Below are 21,918 nucleotides of genomic sequence, written 5' to 3' on the forward strand. Positions count from 1 at the left end.
TCACAAACTCACCCCCTACCCCCTTTCACTTTACCGCATCCTGCTCCAGCTTCGACTCACACATTTGTTCAAGTTCAAGGTACGACTTTCTACAATAAGCCAATGAATGACACAAAGTGCTATCCAAGAATAAGAAGAGATCATCAACGCACCATTACACCACATAAGTATATATGTGTCCTCCTCTCCTTTCCCTCCTCCTCCTCCTCCCCTACAACAGAAAGAGGCAAAATCTCAGCACCCGATCGAACAGGAAAGAGACTCCAAGGAAGAAGATCCACTGACTTATAGCCTCAACACCGTTGTATTTCACTATCATCATTTTCCTTCCTTTACAAACATCTTGGTTCCCCATGCTCCCCAGAAAATTTATGTCGCGTCTCATCGTGGAAGAGAGCAGAAGATAGGCCTACATAGTAAGGTTCTTTCGCAGCAAGATTACAAGGCATGCTATTATATCATAAAGAAGCTTCTTTCTGTGCTACAGCAGGTGCAGTAATATATATATATATATATATATATACAAGTTGGAGTGTAAATAGAGGAAGCTTATGTATATCACTCGCTATCTTGAGGTCACTCGGAGCGGGTGGTGTGTTACATCTTGGCGGGTTCTGACTTTGATCTGTTATGTAGGAGGGATTATTATTTATTGGGTTTCTTACTTTTCTTATTTGAAGATGTGTGGAAGTGGTATGATAGTCTAACTAAGAGTTCATTGTTGGGTTTGAGTATGACTTTTACTCGTTGCTGTGTGATAAAGGACGAATCAAGGCAAGACATAGTTGATCAGAATGCAGCGGAATTCTTTAATTTATATTTGATTTGAAAGGGTATAGCTGACGCAACTAAAGGCTGAGAAAACCAGCTACTATCTTTAAGAGACAGTTAAAAGTCTGAGACCAAATGCTGCATTGGCGGGTGGTTGAGTGTCCGTCGGAAAGATCTCGTAGCGAGGGACGGAAAGGAGGTAAGCGAATTATAGACAACGGCCCAGCAAACGTAAATCACTACAACTCTGCAAGCGACATATTCTTTCGTAGAATCATTAACATTTACAATTTACTCTAAGTCAGCCCGTACCGCCTGACACGTATCCTAATTACCAGTCCGTTCCCACCCAATTTCATAAGTCATTTCTCACGATAAACTAGCGCTCAAAGGCAAATCCCTACTCGAGCTCCCAACAAACACCATCTTCGGCTCACTAGTAATCACCCAGTTCTGAGCAACGGTATCCCAATTGCTGATATCCCTTCTCATGATGTCAAACGTGGCAGTGGTGCTCATCCCCTTGTCGATACTCAGCCTCTCGAATCCGCGAAGGACTTTCGATGGCTGACCAGCTCCGCCTAGCGAGATGTAAAGTTGGGGCACTTCTTCGCCGTCTAGGGTGCCGTTGTTGGTAATAGTGCAGGTAACGGTGTAGAGCACGTCGTAGAGTTGAGGATTTCCGCCTGGTGCGCCGCCAGCTGGGAGGAGGGGCTGTGGTGAGCCGTCTGTAGCATTTGGGGGAAGAAACTCCGCGGCGGTTTGTCCGTAGTAGGGATCTGCGGATGCGGCTTTGGCGTCGGTAGTGTTGAGGTAGGGGTAGATGTATTGCCAGATGTGAGGGAAACTGGCGTTGGGGAACAAATATTCGGATAAGTCTGTGGAGAAGTTTCCGAGTGTTGGGGCGGCGGCAGTCATTCCTGTGGTTGGGGTGTAGGCGCTAACGTTGTGTTTGACGACGGTGAGGTTGGAGTAGGAAAATGTGGTGTAGGAAAGACCGAATCCGAATTCGTAGATGGGAGTTATGTTTTGATACTCGAAAGCTCGGTAGTCGATGAACACACCTTCGATGAAGTCATCTTGGGGAGCATCATTGCCGTTGTTCGGAACATAAAGGACGTCTGTTCCGTAGCTCTCTCTCGTTGGGCCCCAAGTGAAAGGCGTGCGTGCTGCTGGGTTGACCTTTCCATACAAGATATCGGTGATACTATTTCCGCTCTCTTGACCTGGTACTCCGGCCCAAAGAATAGCTGTTACATTTGGACTGTCGTACCAATCAGTGACGAGTGTTGGTCCAGTAGAGTGAATGACCACGATTGTATTGTTGCAAAGCGCAGACACATTCTTGATCAAATCGTCGCCTGAATGCCAAAGAGTAAGGTTGTTTCGATCACCCTCGTTGCCATCAACACTGATGTATCCTTCTCCAGAATCAGCATTGACAAAGACAATACTTGTAACATAAGCCTGGGCAACTAATGCCTCGATTTGAGAAGTGGCGTAATTGTCCAGAACACTTTGGTAGATTGAACCATCTGCAAGAGCTTGCGCTTGAAGGGCCGTATCAGGAGTAATGAGGTAAGGGAAATTGGCAGATCCAGAACCCCAAGCCATACCGAGAGTGCCATTGTCACAGTTACGGTCAGAGCAACCATTGGGTCCCCAGACATTTGGACCAGCATCTTCTCCGATCACAGCAACGAACTTTGGCTCCGAAAGAGGCAAAGCGTTGTTGAGATTCTTCAACAGAACAGTGCTTCTTGCACCAATGTTTCGAATGATACTGCCATGATCGCCTCGGACATCGACATGGAAATTGACTTGCTGGTTATCAGCCCCAACGGAGGCATGAAGAGGTCCATAAGTATCCAAAGTCCAGGAATCAAAGTTAATCGGTGGCTGATCAAGGGTATTTCCAACTTTAAAGAAAGCAGCCATAATCCTAGTAGCCATATCGTCAAGACGCCAGTCTGGAACTGTTCCGTTGATGACAGCGAGAGTAAGGTTTGTGCCCCAAAAACTGTCTCCGCTATTGAAGACAGTGTCACCAGGCATAGTCATGTCTAAGCCGGCCACAGCACTCGCAGATCCCGTGTGTTGTGCTTGCCAATCACTCATAACAAACCCTTGGAATCCTAGTTCGTTCTTCAGAAGGTCATTTAGGAGCTTCGAGTTTTGGCAGCCGTAGGAGTTGTTGACTTGATTGTAGCTGCACATTATTGATCCAACTCCGGCACGAACAGCGTCAGCAAATGGCCAGAGATATAATTCATGCATGGTCGTGTCGTCAATGTTGGACGAGATAGCTTCCGAGATGTTGTATCCGTAGCTTTGAGCCTCTGGCTGTTGTCGGAAATGTTCCTGAACAATTTAGCTACTAATACTTGTGAATAAGCTACTGTACAAACCTGTTCGTTGCCAATATAATGCTTAGCACAGCTGAATGAAGAGTTAGAGATCCTTCTCATGTGAATTTTGAATTAGAGTACTCACGCAATGATACCAGCATCTTGAATACCCATAATAGTTTGCGCAATACCAACACCGGTAAGATAAGGATCAGGAGAGAAGCCTTCCCAATTTCGACCTCCTTCAGGAGCACGACCAAGAGGACCAGCAACAGGACCAAGTTGTACAGTAACGCCCTTGCCCTTATGCTCCTGTCCCATGGCATAACCTCTTTGGTACATCAGACCTCGATCAAAGGTAGCAGCAACACTTTGACCCGAAGAGAAAACAGAATTCCAATCCGTGTCTCTGACACCAACTGGCGAATCTTGCATACACAGCGACCTGAAGCCTAAGCGAGGGATGGAGCCAACCTACACAAAACGTTAAAACCTTATTCGTTACCAGGAGGTGAATATACGAACCTGGCCCACACACTGCTCGCCCTCCCATCCCACACCTGTAGTCAGATTCACCTTCTCCAGCAGCGTAAGTTGCGAAACAAAGTCTCGTGCCTTCTCATACGCATCCGCCCAGTCGCCTAGCCCCGTACCCCATGGACTTGGGTAGAACGGGTCGCTCTTCTGTAGTGCTTGGTCGCCATCTTCGAGGTAAGGGTCGACGGCTCCGGGATAGGTCGAGTTGGGGAATATCTTTTGGGACATTAGCTCGTTGTCTTTGCCTGCTAGATGATATGCGATTGCCATCACTATTTCGAGTAGGTGCAACATCTTGCGGTTGAAAGAGAGTGTGATCAAGAATTAATTGAATGAGCCCGTAGCTGAGAACCAGCAAGTGGGAAGCGAGAAAGGACTCTCTCGGGTGGAATGAATTAATTCTTGCTCAGTATGGATGAATGTTTGGGAAGAATGAATACAGTGAAGTTCGAAATTGTGCTGTTTGTTTACATAGCGGGGGAAGGAAAGTCGTTCCTGAAAACTCACCCCTGTATCGTTTTGGCCGTTAATTGGCGTGCCGAACAGTGCAGCCAACACACCAGCAGTGATGAGTGACCTAGAAAACATCTTGAAAATGTAACCTCGTACCTATTTCACCAGAAAATACGACGAGCGCAGGAACATCAGCTTCTTATAGGAGCGACAATCATGGCAAGGCAAAGCAAGCTTGCGTTGGCTCATCCGCATCGAATACGAAAGCTCCCTTCCCCTCTCGGATCCCCATCTTTTTCTGTCAAGCTGCTGCCCTTTTTTCTTGCTGCAGGCAGATCTCCGACAGAAGCTACCCTGGTCTACTTTAGTATTTGGTCATGACCCAGGCCGGGCTACTCTAGCTTTGGCCAAGACGAAGCGGCTCTTTCACATCACGATATGCGGATCTACAGGTCTTTTTCCTACATACAGCTTCTGCGCTGCTGTGCACGCGGATGTTAGTCCGGAAGCTGGTTGAAGGGCCGAAAGATGAGCTCCATATTTTTTGGTATGCAGTAAGCTTCTTCTTTCTAAGCTTCTCCATCTTGCTCTCCATCTTTTTTGGTGCTCGAGGTGCGGACTTTTTGTTGATGGTAAACGTCATTAACTGGGTCTGACATGGTGATCCCTGTTGATAGAGGTCTGGGGTCTCCAAGTCCCGCATGAACCCGTGCTGAGGTTGTCCCAGCACACATGATAGGAAATGTCTTGGATGGATTACGAACATGGGATGACAGACAGGTTGAAGTTGAATACTCATCGAGAAGAAAGGTGGCTGTGTATCTGACTTTCAGGCTTTGATGCAGTCTTAATTGCTGATATTGTCACGGACTTTCATCTGAACCCAAGACAACAGACTTGGAGCTTACGCACTCTCCTCCCAGCAAGGTCGTAGCTCGAAAGTAACGTTGTCAGCTAAGGCTTAGCAAGAGCTTTCAAAGATCTACAGTACTTGCCTGTCAACTGGGTAATCCTCGGAGCAAACCCAACATGAAGATGTGCAGAAAGCGTGGAGACGAAAGCTAGGATATCTACATCCTTGAGTACGGCACCCAGGTTGGACAATTTTCCATCATGATCTACAGGTACAGTACAAATGATGCACGCACCTACCAATTAATCAATCTTAATAACTACAATCGAGCCTCAATCCCCAAAAAATCGTCGATAGAAAGCACAAAAAAGTATTCCAAGAAATACACCATGTCATCTGCAACAACCCCGCAGAAGAGGCTGCAAACTCTCCGAACGCCTCCCGCCATCCTTCCCCTCACCTGGTCCGGTATCTGCGCCGCCTACTGTCTACTTTCCCCTCCCCTCTCTCGTCTTGTCGTATCAAGACCTGCCAAGATTTTCCACCTCTCGGCCCGATTGTCGTCCAAGAGCTCCCAGAAGTCATGAGGCTGCTGAGTTTTCAAGTCAAGTGAGTCGATGTCCGGTTCTCTCGGGGTCATTCACGGGTGAGCATGTTGGGTTATGAATTGGGACTTTCGGGGGTTTCGGTGTCATTGATTAAATATCAGCAATGTGGAATAGCTGAAACTATTGTTGGTATCTCTGTCTCGCTCATATTCTTACAGCCCAATTTCCCGACCATGATAGGTCACTATACTACTTACAAAGGATGCGACCTTTTCCATATTACCATCCATCACTAATTGATCTGATTTTGATCAGTAAATCCCAGGAATAACCCTATACTTCACCTTCTCGCAATATCTCTTCCAATCAGCTCCATACTTTCTCTCACACTTCGCCTCATCTCTCGACTCGCGGTGAATGAGCAAGACTGCAAAGTAAATCACGTAGAAATACGTGAAAATCATTCCCCATCCCTTTGCAGCTCCCTGTACAACCTCTGAATGTACTCCTGAACTCTGATAAACAAAGGAGCTATCAGCAGCCGATTGCCCAACTACGGGAGCGACAGAGCTATGGTTGATGAGATAGCCTGCTAAGCCGGTTGGAAGACAATAAGCCCAGGATTGGACCCAATCTCCGGTGTAGTTGACGTGACGAACAGTTCCCCACCATCCAGATGTTAAGAGTCTAGAGCCAGATTTGGTTTCGATGTATTTCAGATGAGCGACTCGGGCATCATTGGGGTTGTTGCGGAAGCGGTTCTTCTCGTTGTTCGCGCTCCGGAATATGTAGTACCCCACTGCGAGAGGAACGAGAACGCCTGCGCAGCCAGCGTAGCCTAGGGAGAGGGGGTACACTGCTAAGTAACGGGCCTGGATGGAGTAAATGAAGGGAACCCAGACGAGGTCACCAAATGCAAGCATGAATCCGAATCCGTCGGTGGTGATATCCATCGTGGTGAGCATGGCAGATTCCATCCAGTAAGAGTCGAGAATGTACAGAGTCTGAAAAGCAGTAATGAGTAGGATACTGTCTGTGATCACTCCATATGTCCTGAATTGGTGGGCGATGAATGTGAAATTCAGAATCATCCAACCCATCATCCCTGGACGCAATTCGCAGAACACTTTGATATCAATCTCGCCAAAGAAAGGAAGGGTGATGCGTGGGTTCAGTTCACGGCCGATATACCAGTCGTATATCATATTTCCTGAATGTCCTCCTGCTGCTAGCTCGCGTTGCTCGGTATTGCCAGGCTTAACGCTGAAGCTGCGAATATAGACGAAGGTTGCGAGTGCGTAGGAAATCATAATATTCGCTGTAATGATCTGGATGTAATTGTCCCAAATGAAGGTCCATACTGGAAAATCGGCTCCTTGGAGCGCTGTTCCAGCTGCGAGTATGGCGAGGGTAGTCATTGTTGAAGACCATGCTACTGAGAATGAGTATTAACCCTACGGAGCTGTGAATTGTACTTACTGTTGAATCTGTACTTTAGTCTGCCACCAATCGAAAGCTCAGTTCCCTCAACATTTTCTGCTGGTAGCACTCGATGTAATATCAGACTGAGCATATAATAGCCCAGAACCTTCGCAGATACGTCCCAGCTCGCCAAACCCCAGATACCATCTGCAGGCCATCCAACATCTTGCTTAAGCGCCTCAATGGTCAAAGTCGAAGGGGCGAGGAGTGAGGGAACTGGGCAGCCAGAAATATCGTTGCAGAGGAACGTTGAAGCGTAAACAGCGAGTGGCAATCCGAAGGAAATGAGACTTGCCCCGATACTAGAATTGTAAGCATGGGAGTATGTGAATCAACTCGTTGACATACGGTCCACCAAATTCATAGCCATGAGGCTCTTCATGCTTCGCAACGACGCTTTTTGAAGCTTTCGGCGCCATGTTGACAAGGGAAAAGACGCTCAATTAAAATGGTGAGGTGTTGGAAATCAAGTAGTCCATCAAGGACCTTTTAACTTCAAAGAACCGGGCGCGCAAGGCTGAATTTCTGGCCGAAATTTGTCAATGGCCTCACTTGCTATTGTTCGGCTCTCGAAAGATCCGTTGTTTCGTTTTCGTGTCGACGATGGACTTTAGTGCGAACAGGGGTCAGAAAGGGGCCGTGCCGAAAGAACCTATGAATCTCAAGATATTGTGAGATCAGAGTACGACGTTCGTTCGGACCTCGCACGTAGTTATTGTGCTGTAGAGAGGCAAACTGAAGTCATTGTAGCTTTCACTAGACTTCATAGTGCATTTCCGGAGCTGCGAATCGGCTCGCATCAAGACCCCGGGTACGGGAACGACGGACATACACCATTCTAATTGGTTACAATACACCTAGATCTTTTCTCACTAGCCACAGAAGTTCGAATGTGGCTGAGTTGGAAGTGATTTGGTTTGCAATCGTGAAATTCGGCAGGGTGTCTGGAAATGTCGCAGAACAGCATTCCAGCCATAGAGAACGTGGTATACATGAATGGACGTCATAGAAAAGAAAGCCGCTGCATTTTGTTCAAAGATCCTGTCCAACCAATGCAAAGACCACGTTCAAGCCACATTTCAGCCTTGAGCCCCTTTTCGAATCACGTGTTAGCCTAAAAATGGTGCCTGGAGATTCGCAAGGTGGCTTTCCTCGGCATCGGAGGCTTCATTGGTTCTTACAATATTCTGCTGCAGGACAGTAAGCTGCTTCGAGTTTCAAAAGCTTCCACTACTACATCATTTCTTCAACCGTCATAGAATACACTTTTCTTTAACTTGCGCCTCGAGGCGCTCTGTTGTGAATACCGTCTACCTCAACATGCAATTTCCATCACTTCCGACTACCCTCCTCCTCGGACTTGCGTTACATGGCGGGGTGAACGCAGCTGCCTCCTCCGACGACAAAACAAAAACTCCTGACCCGTGTACAGTCGCTTCAGCTTCCGGCTCCTTCTACGATTTGAGACCACTATCGATACTCCCTCTAGAACCTGGAAAGAAAGCAGCGAAAGGAGAGAAGATAGATGATTGGCATGCGAGAGGATACGATTACCATGATCACAAAGCGAATTTCACTTTGAATATCTGCGCGCCCCTGATAGAGAAGAAGGACCATTTTGAGGGTGTAGACAAGGACTTATGGCAGAATGTTAGCGCACAATACACACTTGGATCGAAGATATATTCCATAGGGTAGGTTGAGGGTTTCGAGTTTTGTGGAGATCCTCTCTAACAGTCTTGCAGACAGGAGTCCTCAAACTTAACATTAAGAGGCAGAAGGCTTGTCCTCCAATACACGAACGGCTCACCATGCGGTGGTAGTGATAAAAAGCGTTCGACATGGGACGATGACGAAGAGGACAATGACAAGAAGACCAAAGGCCGAAGAAAGTCAACCATCATCTCATTTCACTGCGACAAAGACCCCCTTGCAACCCAAGCAACTGCCACCTTCGTCGGCACAGATCCAGACGAATGCTCCTACCACTTCGAAGTCCTCTCGAAAGCAGCTTGCATCACCGCCGAGCCCGCGAAACAATCCGTCGGTCCCGGAGCAGTATTCGGAATCATCGCAGTCATTGCCATCCTAGTATACTTCCTTGGAGGTGTTTTCTACCAACGAAATGTAGCCCACGCCAGAGGATGGAGACAGCTACCAAATTACAGCATGTGGGCAGGTATTGGCAGCTTCATAAAGGTGAGCGCCTACACGTGTCTTCCGCGGTGGAGACATAGCGTATTTCCTCGGGTCACATCAGTACGGGATGGAATTCTACCTACGATGGAAGTAAGAACGCCGGCCAGTCGAAAGACCCCAAAATCCTACATGTCAAGGTCATCTTGGGAATCTACCCATCTTTCATGATCAAGCCCATGCCTCGACAAGAAAGACTTATAAAAATTATATATGGGAGGCACGAAAAAGTCGTTCAGCATCTGTACAAAAGACCACCGTTACCTGTTTCCATTATACTACTGCACTGCATTGCCGGATGGAATCATAGGATAGAAAAGTAGCATATTCCGGCGTTCCAAATATTCAGTCCCGATTCCATCACTCTCAAAAAGTCTTTACTCGTCCGTATTGTTGTTCTTCTTCTCAATTTTGGCTAAATGCTGACGATCTGTCTTTTTTATCCAGGATATCTTCATCATAGCTACTTCGTCATGTGCTCGCTTCATGCCAAGTAGAAGAGGCTACAGCGCATTGAACGTCAACAGTGGCAGCAATGGCCGTGGTCGAAATGGTCGAAATGAAGATGAGAATCGTCTCATTGACCAGCTTGATGAGGAATGGGATGACTAAACAAGGATACTTGTTAGAATAGGCCAAGGCTTAGGCATCGGGTGGTATTCATTGCGAGTGGCGTTTGGGTAATCTGGAATAGATTGGTGATGGGTGTAGAATCAGACCGGAGTGGCAGCGTCCATCATTTTTTCGTCTGTAGTATCAATTCACGATCATCTCGTTTGCTTGTTGATTTCTGTATTTGTAGTAGATACTACTGCCCTTCTGTTTCTTCATACCTGCCTAGTGGAAGGACATTCTCACTTCTTCGACTTTTTCACATGAGCATCCAGGGTTCCCTGGCCTCCTTTTCTCTTCTTTCCTTTCTTAGCATCGCCGCCTTTTATTTCTCCTCCCTTCTCCTTAGCACCGGTTTCATCCTCCTGAATAGCTCCATCATTGTCATCTCCGCCTTCGAGGCCATCTCTGACTTTCTCGCCTTCGTCAGCGTCATGTGCCATCGCGTCTTCAAAGGTATTGCCTTCTGTTGGTCCCTCGGCGGCATCATCAAACAATTTTCTCCAAGTCCCATCGATCACCTTTGGATCATCACCATACAGCCCGACCCCGTATGCCTTTTTCATTCCATCAAGACAAATCGTCCTTCTTTCCGCAAAGTCAAACATAGGTTTCGGATACACTCCCTCTTGTTCCTCTTCCCCATCTCCTTGTATCCTCACACCCGCCTTCTTCTGATCCTGAATCGGCGCCTTCCATGGCTCATATATATACTTTTTATCCAACCCCTTCAACTCAGGACAATACCTCCTCACAAACAACCCCTCCTTATCCCACTTCTGCGGGAACGCAACCGGACTATAACACCTATAGAATTGGGCATAGAAAGCCGTACAGCTCAACCATTGCCAGTTCCCTGCATTACAAGCAGTTTCATGGTCCAACAACCACTCTTCGAAAACTTCTGCTCCGCGTTCCCAGCTTATGTAGCAGCCGCCTCGAGTCAGGAAACAGGCTACGGCGTGCCGGCCGAGATGGTGGATCCAACCTTCGGTACGCAGTTGGCGCATTAGGGCGTCGATCCAGGGGAAGCCTGTTCGGCCGTATTTCCAGCGCTGGAACCACTGCTCGGCGAGAGGGGAGTCGATGTGGTATTCTCCTGTGACGAGTTTGGTTTCGTGGTCTACTTTGGAGGGCAAGTGCCAGGGGATGAACCTGCAGTGGGAGTTGTAGAGAGTCTGGCCGAAGGAGTAGCCAAGTGAGGCTTGGGCCCCGAAATACATGTCGCGGAACAGTAGTTGTCCTGTGAGGGAGACGGGGGGTTGAGAGGCTTTCCCGGAGTAGTTGTCCACGACGTCTTGGACGCGCCAGTAGAACTCTCGGATGCTGAGACTGCCGAAGTGAAGGTGTGGTGAGAGCAGGGTCGTGGCTTGAGGTTCGAAATCTGTGGGTGCTGTATTAGGCTTCTCGAAGGTTGCGGTGTATTTCTCGTCAGCGATGATCTTGTCTAGCATTTCCAAGGCGATTTTCTCTCCGCCTCTATGAAGGCTTGTGGATGCTGGAAATCCAAGTTCTTCTAGTGTTGGTACGCTAAAATCGCCGTTTGGTCCAGATATCTTCTCGTAGGACTTATCTCCATGCTTTCTCGTTCCGCTATTTAAGTCTGGGGCAGTCTCAGGTTGCTCTTGCTCGAAATCTAGGTTGGTTTCGCCAGGATCAGGTATAGATTTCGGAGCTGGTATGGGTCGTGGAATATTTCCAATCTTGGGTCCGGCAGCTTGAACTTGGCTTATGCTCATTGTCGGCTTGCCATGATTCTTCTCAACCAACTGATCACTATCCCAAAGTGTACGACCTGAACGGACAATAACCTCGACTCCAGCTTCTCTTGCTATTTTCATGACCTCCGTATCTCGATCTCGCGCGTATGCATCAGTGTCCTTTTCGAAAACTAAGTGGGTTATCTTCCATGCTTTGAACAGTTTTGGGAAAAGTGTTTGAGGAGCTTCTCGCATAAGAAACAGTTTTGACCTTTTGTTGATCTTAGTGATTGACTTCGAAACATCATTTTGACAGTCTATTCTGCTGCTGGTTAGAAACCTCGTGTCAGTTGCCGAGTTGTGAAACTTACAGAAATTGCCATCTGTTTACTCCAACTCTAGCTCTGTAGACGTAATGGGGATCCCAAGTCCAGACCGGCCAGAAAGCCTCGGGATTTAAGTCCAGAGCAGCTTGCAGAGCAGGAGAATCGCGCAGCCGCAAATCGGTTCGGAACCAATATATGACTCGAGGTTTTGCCATTTTGATATTCAGCTCCTGTTATGAATTGCAGAGTATACATGTGAACTGGAGCTGGAGGAAAGTGTGCAATAGTTGTCAGCGTCATGCAGATTCCTAGCGCGGCGATGGTGGTAGATCTCCCGAGATTAGCGCAGGGGTACGACTAGCTTCAACAACACCTCACTACGAACTTATTGTGGCCGATTTGTTATCATCGCGACAGACTGGCGCGAATGTATAGTCCTTCCAAGGAGTTGATTTCCAAAAGTTTTAGTCTAGGTAGGCAGTGAAAAGCTGAGCCTGTCGACGATACGCTGGATTCCATGTCCGAGACTACGACGAGATGCGTAGGCCTGTAGGTACATCGTCGACGAGCGGTCCAGTAAGAAATATCGATTTCCCGTGTCCTTTATTCCAGAGAATTGCGCATCTATGAGTTCTAGGCAATTGTTCTGATCCAAATATGGTGTCGTCGTTTATTGGCCTGAATGCTGGTTAGCATCAAGAAGGCTCCATTGGTAATGTCCCAATGGTGTAATATCCATATTGAAGGGCCATATCATACTGTTCGTAATCCTGGCTTCTTCAAGTTGTGCCCACAAAGCTCGCCCGTCAGTTGACCAAGCGTTCGGCCAAAGGAAAGTTTTCAAGACTAGCTCGGCTTGCTCCCACATTTGGAGTTCGAGTGCATCTGTAAAGCTCAACAGGTGTGAAATAAACCAATCCCGTTCAGGTCGGACTCCGGACGCAACGCCGCCGACACATAGGACCCAGAAGAGAGCCTTTGTGCTGCCTTCGTTGGCGTTGTGGCGAGAAATATCGCTGAGGACTATGTTCATCGAGAATTGGAGCCGTGCCACCATTCGATCCTGTCAAGACACCGAGTCAGTATAGTTTTATGAAGATTGAACCCATTCTTGCGTGTCCTGCAAGCTGCTGAGACATGACGCTATTCAAAACACGTTCTCACAGAACACCCAAGAACGATGGGAGCCTTGAAATATGTTCTCGTAAGTGGAGGCTTGCCATTATTCGCGCATGAAATGCAACTCCTCGAAAATAGTTGTCCAGAAATATTATAGCCGCCAGGCAACCAGACGTTGCGAATTTGCTTGGCCCCCATGAGTTCGACAGCGTTAAAAGGCTTCTCTCTGTGAAATACAGCTTATCGCTGTCATAGATCTGCTGCATCTTGCCCTCTTCGTTGTTCGTCCGGTCAATGTGGCCAAGGTCACTAAAGTATTTCAAAGCAGTAAAGTCGTCTTTCAGTTCTCTGGTCATGCGTTGCAGGTCTCCTTCAGCAAGGACAGAGTCGCCGAAGATGACAGCACTAGGCCATTGATCTTTTGCCTCGGTTGCTGTATCAAACCATGATATCGCTCGCGCACATCTATCGCTTTCGAGTATTGGAAACACTGGGTTCGTTCCCAGGGCATTTGCGCAATTGAGATCTGCCCTATTGTAAAAACTGTTAGCTCTGGATCTAGAGAAGAACATTGGGCAACCATACCACAACACCAAACGTCGAGTATACTTATTCATGCTGCCCTGCGTTAGGCCCCCTCGTAGGTTAACTAATCTTTGAAGACCTCTCAGATGGGTCTCAATTGCGCTGAGAGTGCCATTCGTTGCCTTCGAGAGGAATGATGATCAGTCTCGAAGTGTCGAGAGGTAATTCGAGGGAGATATACGTACCTCGTAACTCGATAAACTCGCGACTGTGCCAAGTGTGCCATCGGTCATAGCACTGTTGATATCCGCTAATCTCTCATTGACTATCCTCATTGCTTCCATCCTAAATCGCAAAGCTTCAACGGGGTCGTTCTGCTGGTGAGCAAGGCCGTAATTGCCTGCGTAATGCGACAGAGCGACATGAAAGAGAGCAGTATCCTGAGTAGCGAGGGACAACCACTCCGTTCGCAGTTGTCCCATAAGTCGAGAAGAAAGTATGCCGCGGTCCGCTGGTAGTATCAATGATTAGTGACTTGATCCTCATACAATGCATTCCGTGACCCGGGTTAAGGTAGGTGGACGATGAATACACTCTGCACCAAGGCATGCAGTTATCAGATAAGGAACATTTTCTACATTACATACCATAGTACAGTAGATGCTGTGTTTGCGAGCTTGCCGATGGTGGTAGAGTATTGAACGGATCCAAGACTCCTGAGCCGAAGGGGTGCCTTTCCGGCTGCAGTGCGATTTGGCGAGACTGAGACGAGAAGGTTGGTTGAGAGGGCGCAATGACTGATTGTTGGTCGTTCCTAACACTGGGCTCAAATGTTTGAGGACTGGATTGTCCAGACCCTGACGCCGACTTCTGCGAAGCAGGAGACCGAGCTGCAATGACTTTGGCTGCAAGGTTATTTGTGACTACAGAAGACGATGTTCCAGGTACATTATCACTCTTCTTTCGTCTCTTCTTCAATTCCTGGAGCCCCTGCGGACCTACTTTAAAACGATGCGTCCGAGGTAATCCAGTGTCTTTTGCTGGAGCAGCACTGAGGAGAGGAGGTTTATTTGGTCTTTTGCGGCGATCTCTCTTTTCATAGAAATCTCTCATAACATGAGAGCGGATGATTGCTCTCGCATCTTCGTCTCGATCCTGTGATGGCTCCCCAACTTCAACGAATCGAAATGTGTAAGCCTCCTTGCCACCAGTTTGTGCAACCCCCACATCTGGGGTTTCGGCCCCTTCCTTAGCTGCATCGGGCATATCTGATCTTGGGTGTCAGCATTCTCTTCTTGTTACTCCCCTACCATAGGAACATACTTTTGATGCCGGTGTTAAAGATTGCCTTTGAGGAGATATCCAATCAAGAGATCAGTAATCATAGCTGTCCACCGTCGCCCTACATGCAAGCGACCTTGTCGGTATTCTAATTAAAGAGGTATGAGGAGTTAAAAGGGGAAAGCACCAGGATAGGGCTGATAGCTAGGGCTAAAAAGACAGGATCCTTATTTTACGGCGGCAGCGAGGGCCTCCAAAACCTCTTCCTTTCCTCAATCAACCCAACTGAATAAACAAGTACCTTTACTTGCTACTTGGTGACGTTCGTCGGTTTTGGGTACCGACGTAGGTCATTATTAGGTGCCCTTAATTTTCGATATTGAGAGCTTTTTGTTCTGTCAGCCACATGAAGTGCTCCACGAACCTGCAGACACGTGAATTCAACAGAGCTCCAAAATTTCCTCATTAGGAAAATGCGCACTAGGCCAATGATAGCTAGAGCGAGATACAAAACCCACTGGGCGAAACTATGCATGTATGAATACAAGCACGCCCTCGAAATCAAGTAAGAGTGGGATGGTCAACACAAACTCTTAATCGTTGGATCTCCATTTCTTCTGGTACGATTTCTTTGACTTCTCCGGTGCCTCATCTAATCTTCGCGAGGCATAGGTCTTGGCGGTGATTTTGATGGTGATGTTGGCCTCAGGCGACGGACAGGGACATTTCAGAGAGCTTGACCTTTACGATGCGCAACAAAACCCTTCTCAGCTTCTCGCCAATTGGTTTTTTTTTGGTTCTCAAACTGGACCGTCACCTTCTGTTATGCATCAACATCACAGTACGAATACGAAAGTTCAGTCTACTTAATACATTTAATCACGAGAGCTTGGGGAAGCTTTTGGCACGAGATTCAAAGCACCCTCCTAAACACGATTCACTTGAGCATATGACAATGTATCACACACGATACTACGGTATCCTGTAGAACAATTACAGCGAAGCCATTCAATATCCTTATCACGAGAAGATTTCATTCTGAATCAAGATCGATTTCTGCATCAAGCGAGTGAGGTCCCATTCGAAGAATCCGCCAAGAAATCATTCGGTATACTGGTCTACAACGAACCAGTCTACACTGCGCCTTCCTTCTTCTCCTCTTCGGTGTACTCGTCATGGAGCTTCCAACCACCAACCTCTTTATCTTGTCTACCCAAGGGGGTAAGGTCCAGCAATCTGTAAGTCACCAGGAGATGGTCAAGCCCTCTTGAGTATGCCGAGTACGAATGATAAAGCTCGGCGCCTTCTTTATAGAAGATGCTCATACCAGGACGCTCCCCCTTCACGTCAGGTGCTGACTCTTTGAACTGAATGCATGTCAGTATGGCCTGCAGGGCACCAAGATGGATGACTTACGTTGTATTGTGTGGAGGAATTGCTTCCATCCAGTGTCGCATGGAAGTCATAATTGAAGTCTGATTCGGAAGAAGAGTACCAGGGGAAGTTCCATCCCATTCGCTTCTTGAAGCTTTCGATTTTCTCCAGTGGAGCACGAGATATGAGCACCAAAGACGTATTGCGGGCGTGCAAGTGAGCCAAGGATGAAGGCAAGTTGTCGGTGAGGAAGCTGCAGCCTTCGCAGCCAGCAGCATCGTCGGGGCCAAGCATGAAGTGGTAGACTATGAGTTGCTTGCGACCCTCAAAGAGGTCTGGCAATGTGATCTTGCCATTGGGACCGTCAAAGGTGTACTGCTTAGCAAGCTTGACCATTGGAAAGCCCTTGAATGCTGTGGTGAACTGGTCACTGGCTTTCGTTGCGGCTTTCTCCTTCTCTAGGAGATCTTTGCGGGCTGTAAGCCATTCTTCTGGGGAGACTATCTGGAAGTGAAGTCTGTTAGTCAAGGGCAATGCTTTGGACAAGGGCGTACCTTTCCAGGCATTTTGCTTAAAGGATTTCCGATCTCAGTTTTTCAGTCAGTTACTGTGATGATTTTGTTGCTCTATGAGTTTCTTGGGGAGTGGTTTTCGGGCTCTCTTTATTCTTCCTGCGCATTCCATTCACGGGCTGTCAACTTCTCCGTCTGACGCGGGGTAAAAAAAGTAAATCGCGATCTTCTGCATGTCTCAAAGTTTATGGCACGTCTGATATCACGTCTTCACGTGTGCTATCGGGTTTGATTACTATTCTTCGTTTGTGGATGTGACTTGGGCTTCAAGTGATTGGTGCTGAACAAGCCCCTGAGGTCATGCCTGAATTGCTGCCTATCGTGAGGCTTGGCTTTAACCACTCAACCATCATGAATTCAAGTCATGCATGCAGCCACATTCATCGTGAACTGCTTTCTAGTGTCATCCTTGTGCTGAAGTCGGTGAGCCATTATGTTCTACCAAACACAATACATGAAGATCTTCTCTTTGCATAACGCAGTACATTCTAATTCGACCTCACCACTCATGACGGAGGTCTCAGAGCTCGACTTTGTCAACTTGACTCCGCATTGGCCGCCATCACAGAAAGATCAGAGCATTGACCCGTTCATTCACCAACCGCCTTATTGCGCTCTTCAGATCTCAATATTGGCAGTCCATCGAAGTTGGACACACTGGGAGCATCCATCATCTAATCTCAACTATCCGGGCTCCAAGAAGAGTGACGGGATAGACCTTGGGTAGTTGCTTTAGTTCCGAGCTCGGAAGCAACGGTCCCTTCAATTCAAACAGGATATGATATCTCTAATCACCGAGTCGCGGGTAGCTACATTGTGGCTGCCTACCATGCACGAACAATCGGGGAATACACGAGGACAGTCCCGTTTGTGTTACAGGAATCAGCAAGAAAGCGCATCAGCTGAGTTGTCTTTCATTGCGGGAAGCATTCTGGAGGTGACTCGTTTGTCGATGCCTTCGCCAGACGTTTTCCGATGACTTGACAAAGATGTAGAATAATGTACGGAATGTGTACGGACTTCATAAATGTCTCAAGGCTGAGATATATCTAAGACTCTTTCGTATATCCTCGGATTCGCAGCTTGGATGGAAAATGTCGAGCAGATATTCGACCTCTGTTTATCTCAAATATCCCCATCTACTCGTTTGCTTCTGAGGAGGCAGCTTCTCCGCAGTCTCTACCACGTGGGATCATGCTGTCCCTCCACCTTGATTGCTACTACATCTAAGATGCAGGTACCAGCATTATCTCCCCATTTGTCAACGGTGAAGGACGCGTTGGGTTCTGAAGCGTCATGTTCTTTGCAGAGCTTCCGGTCTCAAAACATGAGCAGGTATGTCGTGCGACTGTGACTTTTCCTGATCCATTGAGAGCCCTGGTATGAATATTGGTTTGCTTCAAAGTCCTTAGGATAGGATTGGCAATCGCTGAGCTCGACACAGATCGAAGTTCCGGCTTCATGCATCGTTGCCGACATCTTTCCCCCCTCTTCTTGTCGAGAATTGACGAGGATCCGAGCTGGACTCTTGCTTCGTTTCGTATCTGCAACTAGCAGATGCAATATCGCCTTGGCATCTTTTCGTATCCAATTCCTCTCCTGATGTCGGGGCACATTGATGGGTATATGTGAGTGTTCTCCTTGAGATAGAACGTTTACCAGTCAACACTTTCATTTTTCTGCAAAACCGTCCTTCTCTCGTTGAAGCTTCACTACCCGTCTCATCCACTCGTTTAACATGAGGCGTAACACCTTCCAACTGCTGGTATGGCCCAGCTTTGTGTCAGTACCCAATTTCCAATCATAGAACTTGGCTAAAATGGAAACAGGGCTCAACTCGTGGCTGCTACCCCACACAAAGCAGCCCGTGGTATTTTCACCAGCTGCGGCTGCACAGAAATCATCACTACCACTCTCTACACCTCTGCTCCGTGCTCCAGCCTACCGATCGTTACGATTGTTGATACCACCACGATCTTTATTCCTGTTTCTTGTACAGCTTCGAACACCATAGGCCCAGGAAGCACGACATCTTCCGCTCTTCTCACGCTGACTACTTCATCGAGCCAAGAAACTTCTACTTCGTCATTCTCGTCCGTGGTAGGAAATTCGACAACTTCTAGTTTGAAATCGTCGACTTCCTCTGCCGTCTCGGTCACCAGCCAGGGACCTTCGACAGAGACAACGCAAACTGTATTGAGCTCTCTTCAAGTATCTTCTGCTTACTCCAGCATCTCCACTGGCAGCCAAGAGTCTCAGAGCTCTTCGATCTCGGTATCGTCAATTAGTTCTGTTTCTCAGTCGTTGAGTACCTCAAGTCTTTCAAGTTTGAGCCAAGAATCAACGATCACAACAACTTCGCTTCAGACCTCCACAGTCGTGGAATGTGCAGACACGACTTCGGTTGAAACAGTGACGTCCTATGGACCCAGTGGCTTCAGCACCAATTATGCGACCACAATCACACTTCCGGTGACAGCCTGTTCTGTCTTGACAATTTCGAGCTCCGAGATTCCCACCTCATCAGTCATTGGAAATATTTCCTCGTCAATTGCGACAAGCACACAAAGTACTGGTCAAGAATCAACACTGACCTCGATAATTGTTGAGACTTCAACGAATATTCCGTGCGCTGGCACCGTTTCAACACTTACTCTTCCTTCATACATTTCTGGCATCAGCATCAACTTTGTCACTATCATAACATCGCTTCCCACAGGTTGTTATCCAAGCAGCCAAGTCTCAACAGTCCCAAGCAGCCCCGGAAACTCTACCTCGAGCGCTATTGGCACGTTCACAGCTGTATCTTCAACTCAGAGCAGCGCTACGTCCCAGTCCTCAAATGTCCAGCAGTGTTCAGGGACAATTTCGACGCTGACGCTGCCGGTATATGCTTCTGGCTCAACCATCAACAGTGTCACTGTCGTGACTATTCCCGTCACATCTTGCTCCTTCAGCAGCCAGCTTCCCGAGAGCTTCACATCAAGCCTCACTGGATCGACCACTGAGCTATCAAGTAATCTCCCACAATCAAGCCTACCAGTGTCGACGCCAAATAGTAGCAGCTTTTCGACAAGTGCAACAGAGCAGTCAAGTTCTTCCAACACGGAGACACTGCCAGGTTCTACCTTTCCGTCCACTTTTCCGACCCAATCAGCCACAGGAACTAGCTCTAGCCAGCTGTCAAGCGTGCAAACACCTCCCACAGGAATCCAGAGCACATATCCTGTTTCTACACAAAGTGAAAGGGCAAGTTTGTCACCCTCCAGTTCCGTCACCTCAATCACTGTTACCGAGACCGTATCTCCAACATCTTCACAGGAGTCAAGCACCGAGATGCAAAGCTCCATCCCGGCTTCTTCTCCTCTCTCTTCAGTCCCAACCACGGCATCGGAGTCGTCAAGCGGAGTGGTCTCGACCCCACCAGTCTCATACACGGTATCTCCCACCTCGTCTCAAGAGTCGACTACCGAGACACAAAGCTCAGCTCTGGCTTCATCCCCTTCTTCCTCACTTCAAAGTTCAAGTGCAAATGCTAGCAGCCTTGTAACTTCAACACAATCCTCGATTTCGGTTTCTCTCACCAGCCTTGGAAGTCAAACCACAAGTCAATCAACAATGTCTGCGGCTACAGAGACGGAAATATCGACTCTGCTGTCGTCACTTTCTGTCTCCTCTCTCCCATCCTCACTCTCCTCCACAAGCACCGGGTTGACAAGTGGCATCGTGTCGACTCCGTCAGTCTCTACCCTAGCTTCCACCGAGATATCGAGCTCTCTCTCTGCTACGTCTCTTCCTTCTTCCAGTCCAATCCCGACTCAGAGCACAAGTAAAGGAGTTTCGACCTCATCCTCATCCTCATCCACAAACTCCTTCACGACCTCGGAAACAAACATTGGGACCGTGGCTACTACCACATCGACCTCAGAATTTGCAAGCACGACAAGCAGCCTGCCACTCACCACAACTCTTTCCTGTTCTGAGGAGATACCATCAACAACCAGTACCAATTCTGGAGAAGTCACCTCCGAATCTTCGACCTCAACTCTTCCCACATACCCTGGAGGATTACCGACTCTTGTTACAACCACGGAGGCCAACAGCGGAGAAGCCACTTCCACGGAATCGCTGACGACATCCACCGCTTCTGCAAATTCTCCAAATTGGGGTTATGGTTCTGGTTCTTGGGGTCCTCCAACTTGGGGCTATGGAGAAGGTCCTACGACTCTCAAGCAGGTTCATAAGAGTCATCGTGAGTGGAAGAAGTCAGATCATGAGTGAGTTTTCGACAGTTGCTTGTGGTGACGAGATGAAAAGCTGAATTGATTTGTCTGTGTGATTATTTTTCTTGGATTGAGGTTTTGGAAAGAGTAGAAATGCTGCATTTTCGCTTCTTCTTATTTCAAAACTTTGAATGTGCGTAATAGGGTTTTGTATGCCTTCGTTGCAAACAATAAAAATGCTTGTTCCTCTCATCTTGCATCTGATATCAGTCAAACCTACTTCAGGATCTCTGACTTGCCGTAAAGGTTGTATCATAAAATGATATTGTTCCAGAGTTTGTGGAAAACATAAATAGGCTAGAGCCCAAGTGCGACCTTATATTTGAGGGGGAAAGAGTAACGTGAACTTTCTTCTATATCGTTTTTCGAAAACTCTACCTTTCTTACTTATATTGTCTCACAAACTCTGGAACATTTGTCATCTTATCTTCTAAATCTTATTTTCATTCCTTCACTAACAGCTATTGCATAATAGTGATCTTTGTGGGGTTGTCCATTTCATTTCGTCGTCGATGCAAACTGAATTGTTGCAGGTAGTTGCCGGATGGCTTTTTTCAGGTGCAAGGAGTGGATGACTTGATTGCCTAGATCGAGGTTGCTGACTTATATCAATTACTACAAATAGTCTAGCACGATTGCCTGAACCGGAACTCCGTACTCCTCGACCTCATCACCAGCAATATCAATGCAAGAGCCTTATTATCACTCTCAGATTGACGCCGTACAAGAAGGTATATGCAAGAGAGCGTTTGAATGTCCCTAATTTCCACCGCCGGAATCGCATTTGCCTTCGCCAAGGAGTGGCTGACTGGCGACTTTCGGCGATAACGTCAACTTCCTACGGCAAAAAGATCACTCGTATCTCCATGAGCAGGCTCATAGACCCCATCATTTATGCTTGGCCTCTGGAAGCTGCAGGGACTTTCAGCCCCGTCAAC

At 47.6% G+C, this 21,918-nt stretch overlaps 7 protein-coding genes across 7 annotated transcripts; 2 read left to right on the forward strand and 5 right to left on the reverse strand.

Moving 5' to 3' along the window:
- Positions 1 to 1,034: 1,034 nt before the first annotated feature.
- Positions 1,035 to 4,194, reverse strand: LY89DRAFT_681613 (beta-glucosidase 1 precursor). Its single transcript, XM_018214334.1, has 4 exons — positions 3,645 to 4,194; positions 3,265 to 3,593; positions 3,180 to 3,210; positions 1,035 to 3,132 (listed from the first exon to the last, which is right to left on the reverse strand). Exons 1-4 carry the CDS (start codon positions 3,924 to 3,926, stop codon positions 1,141 to 1,143), a joined length of 2,634 nt encoding a protein of 877 aa, XP_018075337.1. The 5' UTR covers positions 3,927 to 4,194; the 3' UTR covers positions 1,035 to 1,140.
- A 1,485-nt stretch (positions 4,195 to 5,679) lies between these two features.
- LY89DRAFT_681617 (uncharacterized protein) lies at positions 5,680 to 6,919 on the reverse strand. The gene has a single exon (XM_018214335.1). It carries the CDS (start codon positions 6,818 to 6,820, stop codon positions 5,822 to 5,824), a length of 999 nt encoding a protein of 332 aa, XP_018075338.1. The 5' UTR covers positions 6,821 to 6,919; the 3' UTR covers positions 5,680 to 5,821.
- Positions 6,920 to 8,126: 1,207 nt separating this feature from the next.
- LY89DRAFT_681619 (mannose 6-phosphate receptor domain-containing protein) lies at positions 8,127 to 9,965 on the forward strand. The gene is made up of 3 exons (XM_018214336.1): positions 8,127 to 8,686; positions 8,738 to 9,191; positions 9,636 to 9,965. The coding sequence occupies exons 1-3, from the start codon at positions 8,313 to 8,315 to the stop codon at positions 9,798 to 9,800; spliced, it is 993 nt and encodes a 330-aa protein (XP_018075339.1). The 5' UTR covers positions 8,127 to 8,312; the 3' UTR covers positions 9,801 to 9,965.
- Positions 9,636 to 12,268, reverse strand: LY89DRAFT_422152 (Cryptochrome/photolyase FAD-binding domain-containing protein). The gene is made up of 2 exons (XM_018207413.1): positions 11,872 to 12,268; positions 9,636 to 11,822 (listed from the first exon to the last, which is right to left on the reverse strand). The coding sequence occupies exons 1-2, from the start codon at positions 12,039 to 12,041 to the stop codon at positions 10,043 to 10,045; spliced, it is 1,950 nt and encodes a 649-aa protein (XP_018075340.1). The 5' UTR covers positions 12,042 to 12,268; the 3' UTR covers positions 9,636 to 10,042.
- Positions 12,269 to 12,496: 228 nt separating this feature from the next.
- LY89DRAFT_715284 (uncharacterized protein) lies at positions 12,497 to 15,141 on the reverse strand (the record flags this gene model as incomplete). Its single annotated transcript, XM_018218194.1, has 6 exons — positions 14,794 to 15,141; positions 14,118 to 14,738; positions 13,716 to 13,981; positions 13,531 to 13,652; positions 12,991 to 13,476; positions 12,497 to 12,842 (listed from the first exon to the last, which is right to left on the reverse strand). The coding sequence occupies exons 2-6, from the start codon at positions 14,734 to 14,736 to the stop codon at positions 12,497 to 12,499; spliced, it is 1,839 nt and encodes a 612-aa protein (XP_018075341.1). The 5' UTR covers positions 14,737 to 14,738; positions 14,794 to 15,141.
- Positions 15,142 to 15,884: 743 nt separating this feature from the next.
- LY89DRAFT_665457 (DUF899-domain-containing protein) lies at positions 15,885 to 16,691 on the reverse strand (the record flags this gene model as incomplete). The annotated part of the gene is made up of 3 exons (XM_018212843.1): positions 15,885 to 16,118; positions 16,168 to 16,629; positions 16,680 to 16,691. 3 exons carry the CDS (start codon positions 16,689 to 16,691, stop codon positions 15,885 to 15,887), a joined length of 708 nt encoding a protein of 235 aa, XP_018075342.1.
- A 1,744-nt stretch (positions 16,692 to 18,435) lies between these two features.
- Positions 18,436 to 20,978, forward strand: LY89DRAFT_665458 (uncharacterized protein; the record flags this gene model as incomplete). Its single annotated transcript, XM_018212844.1, has 2 exons — positions 18,436 to 18,479; positions 18,527 to 20,978. The coding sequence occupies 2 exons, from the start codon at positions 18,436 to 18,438 to the stop codon at positions 20,976 to 20,978; spliced, it is 2,496 nt and encodes an 831-aa protein (XP_018075343.1).
- Positions 20,979 to 21,918: the final 940 nt, after the last annotated feature.

This window comes from Mollisia scopiformis (assembly GCF_001500285.1).
Source record: "Mollisia scopiformis unplaced genomic scaffold LY89scaffold_5, whole genome shotgun sequence".
Lineage (NCBI taxonomy): Eukaryota > Fungi > Ascomycota > Leotiomycetes > Helotiales > Mollisiaceae > Mollisia > Mollisia scopiformis.